At 41.3% G+C, this 14633-nt stretch overlaps 1 protein-coding gene across 2 annotated transcripts in view; it reads right to left on the reverse strand.

The window, feature by feature from the left end:
- Positions 1-14633, reverse strand: part of LOC142497995 (guanylate-binding protein 1-like) — a 62204-nt gene that overhangs the window by 20765 nt on the left and 26806 nt on the right. For both annotated transcript variants that reach the window (XM_075606505.1, XM_075606504.1), the window contains exons 3-5: positions 9653-9780; positions 9335-9444; positions 7877-8073 (exon numbers count right to left, since the gene is read on the reverse strand). In XM_075606505.1, coding sequence (XP_075462620.1) covers positions 7877-8073; positions 9335-9444; positions 9653-9780 — 435 coding nt within the window. The remainder of the gene's footprint in view (positions 1-7876; positions 8074-9334; positions 9445-9652; positions 9781-14633) is intronic.

A 14633-nucleotide genomic window follows, 5' to 3' on the forward strand; every position in this document is an offset into this window, starting at 1 on the left:
AGCAGGACAGATCCTTGACTGAATATTTGCTTTATCACCAACATACCAAAAGAAATGTACATGATCAATTAAATTTGATTATTGTAACGCTGAATTGTACATTGTCAATTAAATTTGATCATTGGAAGTCATGGGAAACCAGACCTCTCGTCCGACCACAGGGTCACCTGGCCAGGTTATGTGCACAATTTATGGAATTTCTACAGGGATATTTTAAAGAATGGATACAGAGAAAGAGACAATATAAATATATTTTGTTGGCCAGTGAATGGCACGGTTTGTACTATTATCAACTATTTGCGCAGATGTTTAAATGAAAGGGGTCTTTTTCTGTGGGATTGAGAAGCTCAGGGAACGCCGCCTCGTGTGTTTTTGGATTGAAACATACCTTACGTTAAACATGGGCCAAAATAATTCTGTTGAAGGACAGTAGGGTCCCGCTGCATTTATTTTAACCATTGCCAAGGGACAGAAAGTGTTATTTGTAAAGAGTCAGGACATTTTTGCAGTAATTACAGAGCAGCCCTAAGCTAGAGAGATCCAGAGGAACTAAGGTTATTCTCAAACAGATTGTTTTTTGTCTAAACCAAAACGGGGTTTCCCCACCAAGATTTAGAATCTCAGATTCTCAAGTATTGCAAGTACTTATTAAAACACGAATATTATTAATTGCTCACAATGAAGTTCTAAAGTCTAAAAGGTGAACACCCATTTTAATATAAAGTGAAGAACACTGAAAGAAGGAGTGTGAGAATGTCCGTAGTAGAAGAGAACGAAAAAGAATGGGCATATGATAAATTAGCCCGGTAACTGGTAAAAATGTAAAAAGTTTGTTAGCTCTGGCCAGACGAATAGGTTTTTTAAACCAGAAAATATTATTTTTCCTTCTGTTCAAATGTCAACTATAAAGACAATTAGAATAACAGCAGCACAGACCGCGCCCCCCTTTCTCCAGCTTGAGGAATGGGCAAAAGATACGAAAGTTAACTCAAAAACTCCGGAGCAAAGTCGTTTTATATTGAGGTTAATTATGAGAATAAAGAAAGAGAAAGAAACATTTATTAATTTAGTTGCAAGATGAAATTGTTTTGTAAATAGGTGAGAAATGTTTTTCTTTTTAGCAACAAAATGATGAAATCAATTGGTTTTTGAAATAGTGAAAGGGTTTCTCGAGTTAAAACACACTTCTCAAGCACCCATTGATTTCATCATTTTGTTGCTACACTTCGTGTTGCACAAAAATGATTTTAAGTATGAAAATAATTATTACTTGCAAATTAATGGGACAGCTATGGGGAATAATGTAGCGTCCTCATATGCAAATATATACATGGCAGATTTCGAAACCAGGTACATTTACAACACTGTTTATGAACAAAAGCTACTATTTTATTGTCGGCACATTGATGACTTGTTCATCATATGGGAAGGGACCGATGATGAACTTATAGATTTTTTCAACTATTTGGAAGAAATTCCAACACCAGTTTGCTTCATGAAAAACTGGAGTGATAAACAAATTTCTTTCTTGGATGTCCTGGTAGCCTTTGATGGACAGGTTTTACATACTGATCTATATAGGAAACCTACGGATAGGAACTTCACACTGAGGATCTAGTTTCCATCCCGTCTCCTTGAAAAACATGCTCCCCTAATGTCAAAAAGTGAGGGTGACACGGGTGGTTGATAGACCCGAAAAGTTGGATACAGTACTTAAGGAGATTAAAACTAGGTTCCTTGAGCGTGGACATAAAAAAATCTAACGTAGAAAGGGATTTCCAAAAAGAACTGATTGAAAATAAACAGGATGACAACGTTGAAAGGATTAATATAGTGAGCAAATATACCACTGCCAGTAGGTTTATTAAAAACAGCATTAACAGACATTGGGGTCTTCTACAGCAGGATGAGGTATTGAATGCGGTATGTAGAGAGAGACCTAGGTTTGCATATCAAAGGGAACGTAACATCAAGGATATCCTGATCTCAGCTGATGATAAAAAGTATTATCAGTCATCACATTTTTTGAAATCTAAACTTGGGTGCTTTAAGGAGCTATGTTTGTACCATCTGTAATAGGCTAAATACTGGGGAGGAATTTCGTCACCCCAGAAGTGGGCATAGATTTAAGATCAATCTAAGGATCACATGCACCAGTACGAACGTCATCTATACCATTAAATGCCCTTGTGGGCTGGTATATGTTGGCAAGACTAACAGGATGCTAAAAACATGCTTCATAGAGCACCGTAGCAAAATCAATTCCAAGGAGGAGGATACGGCATTGATTAAACATTGCACTGAGTTCCATCACACAGTGTCTTCATTGAAATTGATGTGTATACAGTAGATCAGGTTTTAAAAAACATTTTCTGGTTCAGATACAGATACTGCCCTATTGCAAAGGGAAGCGTTTTGGACATTTACGCTTGATACCATATACCCAAGGGGCCTCAATGATTATATCTCCCTTAATAGCTTCATTAATGTAAAACGAAGAGAGTTCAGGCCATTCTCTTCCAATTCTGGATGGTTGGGATTGTGTAGGGATTTCCCTATTTAGTGTTATTTATTGCACTTATAATGTATTTCTTGGATTGTGATGCTGATGTTGGTGTTGACCTTCATCCCATGATTTTTCTTGGCTCTGACATTTAATTATTAATTTGATTTGGCTTTTTTCCCTCCCTTCACCCACACTCGTTTTGTGTGTACTACTGGTGTTAGTACATGGGCATCACTGTTTATTAAATTCCGGACTCTCATTGTGTTTTCTCTCTCTCCACCATGTCATACTGTTTGCCCACTGCCCTATCCCTACAGATTTCACAGAGGGGACAAGAAGGGACTCTTATTCTTGTATGCTGATAATGTATTGAAGTTTGCATACATCCCTATAACGACTGATGCAGGAGATTATCTCTTCGACATCATGGGACAGAAGTGCCTATTAGGGACAATTCTATAGCAAGATGATGTTATCTGGAAGGATGCGGGACCGTGATGAGTGATTGCGCATGCGCGATGATGGGATTCCAAGATCCCCAGATGGACCAATCGTAGAACACGTTATTACGTGATGACGTCATCGGGAAGGGTGACGGACCATGATGAGCGCTCGCGCATGCGCATTTGAAGGGATACCAAGATCCCCAAATGTAGAATCTACAGGATTAACTGGGAGGCAGGACCGCCCACAGATGACGTCATTCAAAGGCGACGGAGACCCGGATGTGCACGCGCAAGCGCTATGCACCCTGGACTGAGACATTCACTGGGAAATAACCGGATGATTTTAAGCAATTTCACCTGGGTTGGGGGCTATATATTGTGGACATTTTATTGTGTATGCTATCTTCACGTGAGAAAGACCACATTTTGAAGGTTGAAACGTTGTGTTTTTGATATAATAAATTCTTTGAAATCCGTAGAGCCCTGAACCTTCCGTTTTTTGCTTTATTTTTTTTTACTAACTTTCAACCATTTATTTTTCCAAAGGTGTCCCATTTTATTATAAGCAGTAGTTATTGTCAAAATCACTGTATAATATATATAATTCTAATTCTGCTGCTGATTAAGCAACCAACATCCTACTTGCTAATTTATTTATTTATTTGTAGAATGTTTTGCCAGGAAGTGGTGCATAGGGAGTCGCCTCGTTTTTGGGTGTGTCCTGAGCATATGGTTAAATGACAGGTGATACATAGTTGCAAATGCAGTTACATACTGTAAGTGAGCAGGGTATACATTATATTGTATTGTATTGTATGTCTTTATTTATATAGCACCATTAATGTACATAGCGCTTTACAGTAGTAATACATGTGGTAATCAAATAAATAACAGATAATATAAATAACAGATCATGGGAATAAGTGCTTCAGACATAAAAGTAACATTAAGGAAGAGGAGTCCCTGCCCCGAGGAGCTTACAGTCTAATTGGTAGGTAATATATATATAATATATTATATACAAGGCATTTCAATTTTTTAGCAGCATAGTTACTGTGGAGTGTTTGGGGTGAAAGCCAGACTGGAATTGGCTAGAGAAATTTGTCTTGTTATAGTAATTGCTTAATTGGGAGTGAACACATTTTTTTTGTCCATGACTTTGGATAGTATTGTATGTCTTTATTTATATAGTGCCAAAAATGTACTCGGCACTTCACAAAGAATATAGTACAGGGAATTATAATAGTACAGTAAGTGCAGCAAAATCAGACAATAGGAAAGGAAATCCCTGCCCTGAAGAGCTTACAATCGAAGGTTTGAGGGGAACTTACAGAGACAGCAGGTGAGGGAATGAGTACTGTAGATGGCTGTGCTTGGCCACAATGGGTGGTAGGAGCGACTGGGTGTGGGACAATAGCCATGAGTGCTGGCTGTTGGGATGCTTGATTTGTGGGGCGAGTTTTAAGGTTAGTTAGTATTAAATGAAAAGGTTGACACCATTTGCATCGGAGGAGATAGCAGTGAGGCATGAAAGAGAACAAGTGTGTATTGGGAGAAGCGACATCGGCCCATAGTTTGAGACAGTGTTTTTGTCTCCCCTTTTGAAGATTGGGACAGCTCTGGCAGTTTTCCAGGTCTTAGGGATATGGCCTGCAGACAGGATGGAGTGGACTATGGAAGCAATTGGTTTGGGAATGGATGAGGCCCCAAGTCTTAGGCACAAGTCAAAGTTACAGGTCAAAATTGAAAGTGCACCTACTCGAGAGAGTTAAAGGTCAAGCATTACCTACGCAAGCACGCTCTTCATCCCAGATGAAAAGGCCATTTCAAGTACTACTCACCACCAATACAGCAAATAAAGTGGCAGAAGTCTCTTCCTGGATCCATGTGGCTCACGTAAAGCTAATCGAGCTCCACCCAAAGCACAGCCGCTTCAAGTTAACGCTTTGAAGAGTTAAAAATAAAACTGACCGTTAACCCCCGAGGGAAATAAGACACCAGGTTGAGACCCGGTCTTAACAGAATATTTTTTTTTTTTTAAGGACTTAATATTTTAATTTTTTAGAGTGTTAAGTTTGAATTTAGAATGTATATACAATTGGGCCTTGGGTGGATTGGTTCCCTGGAAGCGAGGCTTGTGAATGCTCTTGTATGTGTTTTGGCAGTACTCATCACTATGTATGTGTCATGTGCAGCAAAACTTTGATTCAGAACTGTGTTGCACCCACACCGAGAGGAGGGGGGTCACCCAGGGGCATGTGTCAGCCACAAGTAAAGGAGCACAAGTCAGTCATTTTGACCATCGCAGACATTTTGTTTGTTCTGATATTCTGAGTGAATGATGTATATGATGCGTGCAGGGGTGATCATGCATTCGCTTCCATAGATACCAAACCCCCTCAATTCTCAGTAATAGAATGTTGTGCTGATTCTCAAAATATATGACGGTAGAGATAGATGCAATTTCCTTTATCTAGCAGAAAGGTTGCTTGCATAAAATAAGGTTTTTAGCATTTTGTATATAATTTCTGTATGTTTCCATTTTTTAAGTCAGCCCTTTTAAGGGTGTATTACACACTGGGAACAACAATCAATTTATGGGTCAAGTGCTCGATCAACCAGAGACAAGAGAAAAACGCCAAATATTTCAGGGCTGAAAAGTAGTTTATGGAAAGAACAATTTTGGGCTAGTTTATTTCCAAATGTAAGAGTTGGGTTACTATATGACAGGCTTAATACATTAACAGATGTGTTATATTATGTCCTCAATCACACCACTAAAGCCAGTGCATCACTAAACCAAGAACAGGTCCAAATTAGGCTTATGGCCTTACAAAACAGAATGGCTTTAGATTACATTTTAGCATCAAGAGGAGGTGTATGTGTCCTAATTAAAGAACAATGCTTTGTTTTCATCCAAGATCAGAGTGGCAAGGTTCTTAGGAAAGGAGGTGACACAGAAAGGGATCCTTTGGGGCTTGGGGGATTGCTTGGATCACTGGGAGCGAAACTGCTGAATGCTTTACTGTGTGTGCTAGTGATACTCGTTGTCATATGTGTGTCACTTGTTGACAAGGTATGATGCACAAATGTGCTACCACCTCTGCAGACCTGATGCCATTGTTTGCAGATCCAAGCTACAGCAGTCCCTTGAAGAAAGAAGATGCCATGTACAGTGTTCTAACTCTAGAAGATAGTTTGGCCACAGCGCCATACAAGACTATGGCAGTGAAGGGCATGTGCCCTCTTCCTCTGAGTTATACCAATGAGCATTATCCGATGATGGAGCACCCCAAAATACAATTTGTCTCTCTTGACTAACATCATTCCAATAATTCTCAAAAGCAATGTTTTAAGAATAAAGAGGAGGGACTGACAAAGTTGAGGGAAAAAAAGACATTAGGGGGTTTGACGTAAACAGCCCTAGGGTCTAAGCAGCCATTTTGTCTGACTATTTTTGTCAGCCATCTTGTCATTGTTTTAGTCCTTGTCTGTCATTTATGTTGTATTGTGCTGTGTTTGTGTCATCCATTTTGTCATGTGTCTCTATGAAAGCTGCGTGAAAGTTATAGTGGGTTAAAGGATGTTCGCTCTCAATGTTTACTGATACCAGCTCTGGCCAGCCCAGCTGCAGAAGAAGGGAGGGGGCATACAGCCTTGAGGATTGAGTTCAGAATTAGAGTCGACTTCTCACATTTAAGTGCCAGGTTGAGTCTTGAGAAGTAAGATCAGAATTAGAACTGACTTCTCAGCATTCGAGTGTCTTTTGGAATCAGAGATAGAAATCATTTCTCACATTCAACCCCTTAAAGAATGCATTACACAGCACCCCAGCGTATGTAGAGTAAAGGTTACTGAGCTTTGTATAATGAGTTTAGCGGACTTTCTCATTTTCATTTTTGTTCTGTATTTCATTTTTGTTATGTATTACAAGATTGTATGTCATCTTAGTGACGCGCAAGCCACCCCATAAAGGGGTGTGAGCTTTAGTTTTTAGGCTATAAATGTATTTCATATCTTATTACCTGCAGAGAGCTTTTGTTTTGAAGCTGTCTCCTCTGTGTTCACCTGAAATAAACTCATTTGGTAACTGAATGTTTGTTGTAACATTTTTTACAGCTTTCACAGCATCCTTACATGGATCCTGTCACAGTGTGTGCTGCAGTAATGAATCCTTACATGGATCATGTTACAGTAAGTGCTGCAGTAATGCATCCTTACATGGATCATGTTACAGTAAGTGCTGCAGTAATGCATCCTTACATGGATCCTGTCACAGTGTGTGTGCTGCGGTAATGCATCCTTACATGGATCCTGTCACAGTGTGTGTGCTGCAGTAATGCATTGTTACATGGATCCTGTCACAGTGTGTATGTTGCAGTAATGCATCCTTACATGGATCCTGTCACAGTGTGTGTGCTGCAGTAATGCATCCTTACATGGATCCTGTCACAGTGTGTGTGCTGCGGTAATGCATCCTTACATGGATCCTGTCACAGTGTGTGCTGCAGTAATGCATCCTTACATGGATCCTGTCACAGTGTGTGTGCTGCAGTAATGCATCCTTACCTGGATCCTGTCACAGTATGTGTGCTGCAGTAATGTATCCTTACATGGATCCTGTCACAGTGTGTGCTGCAGTAATGCATCCTTACATGGATCCTGTCACAGTGTGTGTGCTGCAGTAATGCATCCTTACATGGATTCTGTCACAGTGTGTGTGCTGCAGTAATGCATCCTTACATGGATCCTGTCACAGTGTGTGCTGCAGTAATGCATCCTTACATGGATCCTGTCACTGTATGTGTGCTGCAGTAATTGTCCTTAGAGCTTTTGCCCAGTGATAGAGGTGCTACCCTATGTCTGTGTAGAATGCCCTCTGGTCCTTGGGCAATTTACTTTTTTTTTACCAGTACCCTTGTACCTTTCTTGAGTTTCAGGGCGTTCTGTAGATACTCGTCCTCATTGATTGGTTTCCCATCCAACTCAAGCTTTAGAATGAAGTCCCGGACGCACCATATGAAGGACGGGAAGATCCTTTTGAACTCGGCTGAATCATCTTCATCTTCTCCTTTGGGTGATGATTTCACCTTTATTCGCTCAGTGAGCTCTGTCACATAACTGGGAGATGCTAAGGAGGAACTGAGGGGTCAGACTGACTGAGAACAGATACTTAAAGAGGTCCACAAGGTTCATATAAAGGAAAACCCAAAGAGTTCTGGATGCTATGGAAGTATAATATTGTCACATTATTTCTGTGCACAGCTATAACCGGTCTTTTGTTTTCCATAACTATAAGAAAAGCCATGTTTTGTGTTTCATTGTGTTATTGGAAAGTGAGTGCGAGTTAGGGAACGCACGAGCGAGGAAACACGCGATGGAACGCGCGAGCGAGGGAACGGGCGAGCGAGGGAACGGGCGAGCGAGGGAAAGCATGAGTGAGTGTGTGTGTGTGTGTATGTGTGTGTAAAATACGTTATCATTCGAACTTTCCTTTACCTTATTAGAATGCGGAAACTGTCATTTCTATGTTAAACTGGCTTTGTCTCATCTATTAACACCCCCGTCCCCTCCCCCGACCCCCTGTATAGTCATAGATAACGTTATACCAGCTGCTGGCCATGAGAAAGGGAGGGGCAGAGAGATGAGGTGATTTAGCACAAGTTTAATTTTTGTTAAATCTGCTAAAATATATTGCAAACTGTATAACCAAGTAACTGCAAGAAAAACACGATAAGGAAGTGAGGTATCCAATGAAGTCATAAATGCGGACATTGTGAAATTATGCATGCCTACCTATTTCTTTTGGTATAAGATAGTTTACTTAGAGCCTATAGTTCAGTTTCATTTATGTTCGATATTGATGTGTATGTGAATGATACTCTTGCTACAGCTGATGCAATAAAGGTCTCTAAACAAATTGCTTGACCTAAAGACGTGTGGAACTCCGTTTTTCCACAACAATGGTACAGTATGTACAGTTCTGGTGATTACTGTGCAAGATGCTAAGGAGTTCCTCCTCCATAGCACTTGTGTCCGTAACCACAGGATTTTCCAATAAGCCTCCCACCAGTCCGAATTCCCAAAGCACACGGCTTCATCTACACAAATAACGAGATTCCGCAGCGCACCGGATAGAATAAGCATCCCAGCCCCAGAATAAACCAGTATATCTGTGTCCTCAGTCTGCTGCCCTCCCATCGTACAGTATGATTCTGTGTTTACCTGCCTGGTGGTTTGAGGATCGTTGTTTAAAGACGAGATATAACCAGGGCCATTTACACTAAAACTACCTATACGGAGGTGGGATAAGACCCTAAAAAGTATTTCCTAGAAATGCTCCCTTTCAGATTAGTGCTCACACTGACACCATAAAGGATACTGCAGCTTCTCCACACTATCTTGGTCAATAGTCCCCACACTGTTATACACCAGGGTGCTGCTCAGCAGAACAGCCAGACAGAAGATCCAGGCGTCATTCCTACTATCTCCCTGAGACAGAGAAACAGAATCATTGTAACACAGAGCGTCCTTGTGCAGTGCTAGAGACGCCCTAATATATACAGCCACTTAGTCCATCTAACACGTACATTAACCCCTTATCTGATAGACCGTTCTGCAGCACTGAGCAGTGTTAACATGCGTCTCCAGCATAGAAGGAACCAGACTGGAGGTCACTGAGACATCTGTCCCCACTCACCTTCTCCACGTCCCCCAGCCCCTCTGTGTCCAGCAGCACCAGGGTGTGTCCAGGTTTAGAAGGGTGAGGGACACACCACATCCAGATCCCTTTAGTCTTGGACTCGACAGTCGATCCCAGAGCAAACCCTGGAGGAAAGGAGTGAGAACAAATATAAAACATTAGAGATTGAAAGGGAGAGAAATAGTGGGAAACAGGTAATGAATTGTATCAGAGAGAGGCCGTGGGAGGGAGAAGGAGCGCTTCCTAATGGGCTAAAGAACCCACTATTAAGGTCATTAAAGATTGGAGACTATGGGGAAGACACGCAGGATTATTTTATGTTTAGACTTTGTAGAGCATACTGTGGAGTGTTACATACTGTACAACTGTATTTTAATTATTACATTTAAAAAATGAAGTATATAACATGGGTTAGATAACAGCTCTATACTGGGAATAACAGCTCGGCTATTCTGCAAACAGAGTGTGCATTTGTTGTAGGCTGTGATACCATCATAGGGGACAGCCTACACAAATTAGAGGTACGTATATCATTTTCAGCACTTATTGATCCCCAGCTTGATGAAGCCTTCCCAATGATCTTCAAGATACTTCTATTGCAAGCCTCTCTTCTCCACACTGCTCAAACACATTTTCTTATTTCATCCTCCCATCTTACTTTGGCCATCGTCTTGGTGTTTTAATCTCTTGGAATCAGGTCGAGTTCCATCTTTGTCCAACGATGGCAATTTCTTCTTGTGATATTTCTGGCCACACTTCCACTTTAATGTCTTCACCCTTGTAATGTCAGACGTGTTCAGTTCTGAACCCAATCATTCTTTGTCCTCTCTTCGGGTCATACCCAGCATACTTGTTTCCCTTTTCCTGAAGCTTTTGAATGATCTTCACACTTAGGGCCCAAGTTTCGCATTCATACGTGAGCACCGGCAAAATGCACTGGTCAAAAACGTTCCTCTTAAGGCACAATGGAAGGTTACCTTAAGAGATTGTGAATGCAAACTAGAGTGCAAAAGAAACACCCACAGAGAGTTAATAAAAGTAAGAATTTCCTGCAGGGATCCTGCTCTCATTTATCAGTCTCCTCCGTCCAACACTGATAACGTTTAGACGCGCAAACGTCCTCAGGAAAAGTCTTGAAACTTACTCCAGTGAAAATTGTGTAATTGTGGAGGTTATACTAACCACACAGTATCGAACCACCGGAATACCTTCCAAAGTGAAATTCAAAGCACCAATGTTCCTTGTGTAAAAAGACAGAGAAAATCGACAGTGTAAACTGTTTACTAACAAGGACTCATGAACAGTAAATGTATCACACTTACACGGCGCTAGATAAATCAAACATTGGGTGTTTAAACCACTACACCCAGGCCTCTCGGAATGACTCTGTGACTTTGCTCGACTCTTAGCTGATCGGTCTCATGCGCTGGGAGGACGCCTGCGCACCACGTCTCTTCCAGTCCGCTGCTCAACAAAGACCTCAAATGGGTCCGCCAGCCAAACGTATGGCAAGCTACGTTCCAAATTCAAAACCCAGCGCGTTTCACCGTGCCGTCAGCTTCCTCAGGGGTTCCGATAGCTTAACATCACAGTCTCTTTTATGGTGACCGAATTGACTTCTTAAATGTGTTCCACGGAAACTACTATCAGGTGGATTCAATACAGTACAACCAAAAATGCTATAATCAACATGTACAGTAAACTGAACTCATGCCAATTATGTAAATCAATTACTAATCTCCTTAATAACATAATATAACTGAAAATACTAGATTGAAATATTTAATAAGTAGTTAAAACCTGTATAAAATTAATTAGGAAATCTAGAGATTGAACTAATGGAGAATAAAGTAACTTCATATTTATAGGTGACCTTACAAGAAACCAAGGAATACACATAGGACAATAGTTTAAATAATAAAATCATTACAAATATATTCACCAAAATATCTTAAAAATGCATAAAAACGTAGCACTTAAAGGAATCAAAGTGATGGAAACAAAACAGGTTTATATCCACATATAAACCGTGTGGACTTAGAGTCCCCAATTTAAAAATCAATTAAGTCTCTTTTTGGTACAGATCTTTTAATCTTTTCCCACCCCTCCAATTTTTAGTAATGAATTCCAAGCGCCTATATTTAATCAATAGTGAAAAAATAAACAAGCGCAAATAACATCACCTATAACCAATAACATTTGAATAATATACTGTCCTTAAAGAGTGCAGCTCCCGACACAGGATTCAGACCAAATCCAACCAGCAATCGAAGAAGAAACAGGTGCGCAAATCTCATCAGAACATGGAAAAAAAGTAGAGACACAGAATAGTGCAATATTGACAAACCCAATGAATGCAATCAATGTTGAAAGCTCTATAAAATTTGCACTCACGTGTACAACGTGATAGTAAAGCATTGTGGTTATTAGAAGTTATCAACTTATGTTTCCAGATAGGTACTCCAGATCCATAAAAAAGGAAGGGAAATCCATATACAAAAAAGGAAAAAGCAAAATAGTATAATACTGCTTTTAATATTAAAAACACAAAGTATTCCACTTACATAAGTGCCTTTGTTTGTGAGCATTCAGACCACCCTGTGTCATATGGACAGAAAGTTGTATTCACAGCAAAGCATTTGCTCCGCGGCCGTCACAGCATGCACTGGGCTGACTGAAGTCGTATCCCACTCTGGATGTCACCAACAAGGGCCACACACACACACAAATATTTCACCAATAACATGCAGGAGCCCAGAAGAAGACATCATGTACGTCGAAACGTGTTGAGCATGGCTTGGAAGCCATCTCGGAGAGGGAGAAAGTGCAGAGGTATCCGGCGGTGTTCCTCGTTCCTGTAAGCAGTGACGCAATGAACAGGACGTGACGCCGAGAGACCGGACGTGGAAGACACTACGGGTGTGTGAGATGCAGCATTGGAACATCGGAGCGGTGAGAGTCGCGACTCACCTCATTGTCCAGCTGTTTGTTATCACTGCCTTTCTTTCCTGGCATTCATGTACGCCTCCAATCGTGAGCTTTACCATTTATGAATGATCTTTTTGACCTGCACTATGGTTTTCTTTTTCTCTGCCCGAGATTGCTGAATGTTCATCTACACCATCCAGACCCAAGACGACCACTGGTCACAGGCTGACACATATGATCCCTATTTCTACTTAATGTGGGAGAAGGAATTTGGGAGCCCCATATTATTCTGTTCTATTCATTGTACTTGAACGTATTACACTATATATATTTTCTTCTTTATTTGGCATCCATCTTCGCTCCTCTGGATTTTGAAAAGCAAAATATTCATATGGTTGTACAGAGTAAGTTTTAAGATTCCCAGAGGGTTTTGCGCCTCTGTAAACTTTGATAGCTCTTGAAAGACTTATTTCTTCCAAATATGCTGCATCACATCTTCATTGTCCTAATGATTTTAGTCACACGGTTCCCATCCATTGTTACGTGTCGGCCAACGTAGACATAGTCTTCACATTCCTCCAGTTCCTTTCCATTTATTTCGATCTTTACAGACTTGACCTCGCTGAGATTCATATGGAGGACACCTTCTTACTTGCTCTGGTGAGTTCTTAAATTTGTTGCTGGAGGTATTTTGGACTTGTGGCAAAAATAACGATCTCATCTGCAAATCGTAGGCGCCTCCAATATTCACCATTTATTTTGATTGTTTTTTTTATTCTCAATCCGATGTCTTGAACAATTCTTCAAATGTTGCTGTGAAAAACTTTGGTGACACTGTGTCTCCCCGTCGCAATCCCTTATGGATCCTGATGACACGGTGTCTCCCTGCCGCACTCCCTTGCTGATCCAGGTGACACGGTGTCTCCCTGCCGCACTCCCTTACTGATCCTGGTGACACGGTGTCTCCCTGTCGCACTCCCTTACGGATCCTGGTGACAGTGTCTCCCTCCCTTATGGATCCTGGTGACACGGTTTCTCCCTGCCGCACTCCCTTGCTGATCCAGGTGACACAGTCTCCCTGTCGTATTCCATTGCTCATCCTGATGACACGGTGTCTCCCTGCTGCACTCCATTGCTCATCCTGATGACACGGTGTCTCCCTGCCACACTCCCTTACTGTTCCTGGTGACACGGTGTCTCCCTGCCGCACTCCCTTGCTGATCCAGGTGACACAGTGTCTTTCTGCCGCACTCCCTTACGGATCCTGGTGACACGGTGTCTTTCTGTCGCACTCCCTTGCTGATCCAGGTGACACGGTGTCTTTCTGTCGCACTCCCTTGCTAATCCTTATCTTGCTTGTATCTTCATGTAATCTAATTGTTGATGTGGCATTCTCAGAAATGTTCTTTTAAATAAACATATGCTTCTTTAATCCGATCTTAATGGATCTAGGATCGCTGAGGTGTAGACGGAATGAAAGCCGAGTAGTAGATCATATTTATTACTTTGGGAAATCACTTAACTTGGATGTGGTCCGTTGTGTTGTACCCACTGTGATATTCCACGTGTTCTCTAGGCTGGGCAAAGTCCAGGGCCTATTGCAGCTGAATAGTGAGTATGTATATACAAAACGCTTTGTTAGATCAGTGTTTCCACTTAGACAGGAACCTTTTTCAAGACAATCAGCACAGAGAAATAAGCTAAGTACCCCATGATGCTGTGAGCAGGGGGAAAAAGCGCCGACTCTCCCTCTGAACAGCTGCCGCTCACGTTTAACCCTCTGTATACAAGACCACATGTTGACTTTTTCCTTGAGCTTCTGGAATGGACACGATCACACAATTATTTAACAGTTGAAACCACGTATTATCATCCGATATCTGGTAATGTGGGAGGTAATGGCGTGGTAGATTACAGGGAAGATGTAGATAGATAGTCACTGCACATGCACTGGCCGTCATGGATACTGGAAACCTGCATATATAAATAGGCTAGACCAGGAAGAGTCCGAGCATTGTTTCCTGCCAGGTTCCTGTGGGATCCCTGTCAG

Source organism: Ascaphus truei, chromosome 6 (genome assembly GCF_040206685.1).
Source record: "Ascaphus truei isolate aAscTru1 chromosome 6, aAscTru1.hap1, whole genome shotgun sequence".
NCBI lineage: Eukaryota > Metazoa > Chordata > Amphibia > Anura > Ascaphidae > Ascaphus > Ascaphus truei.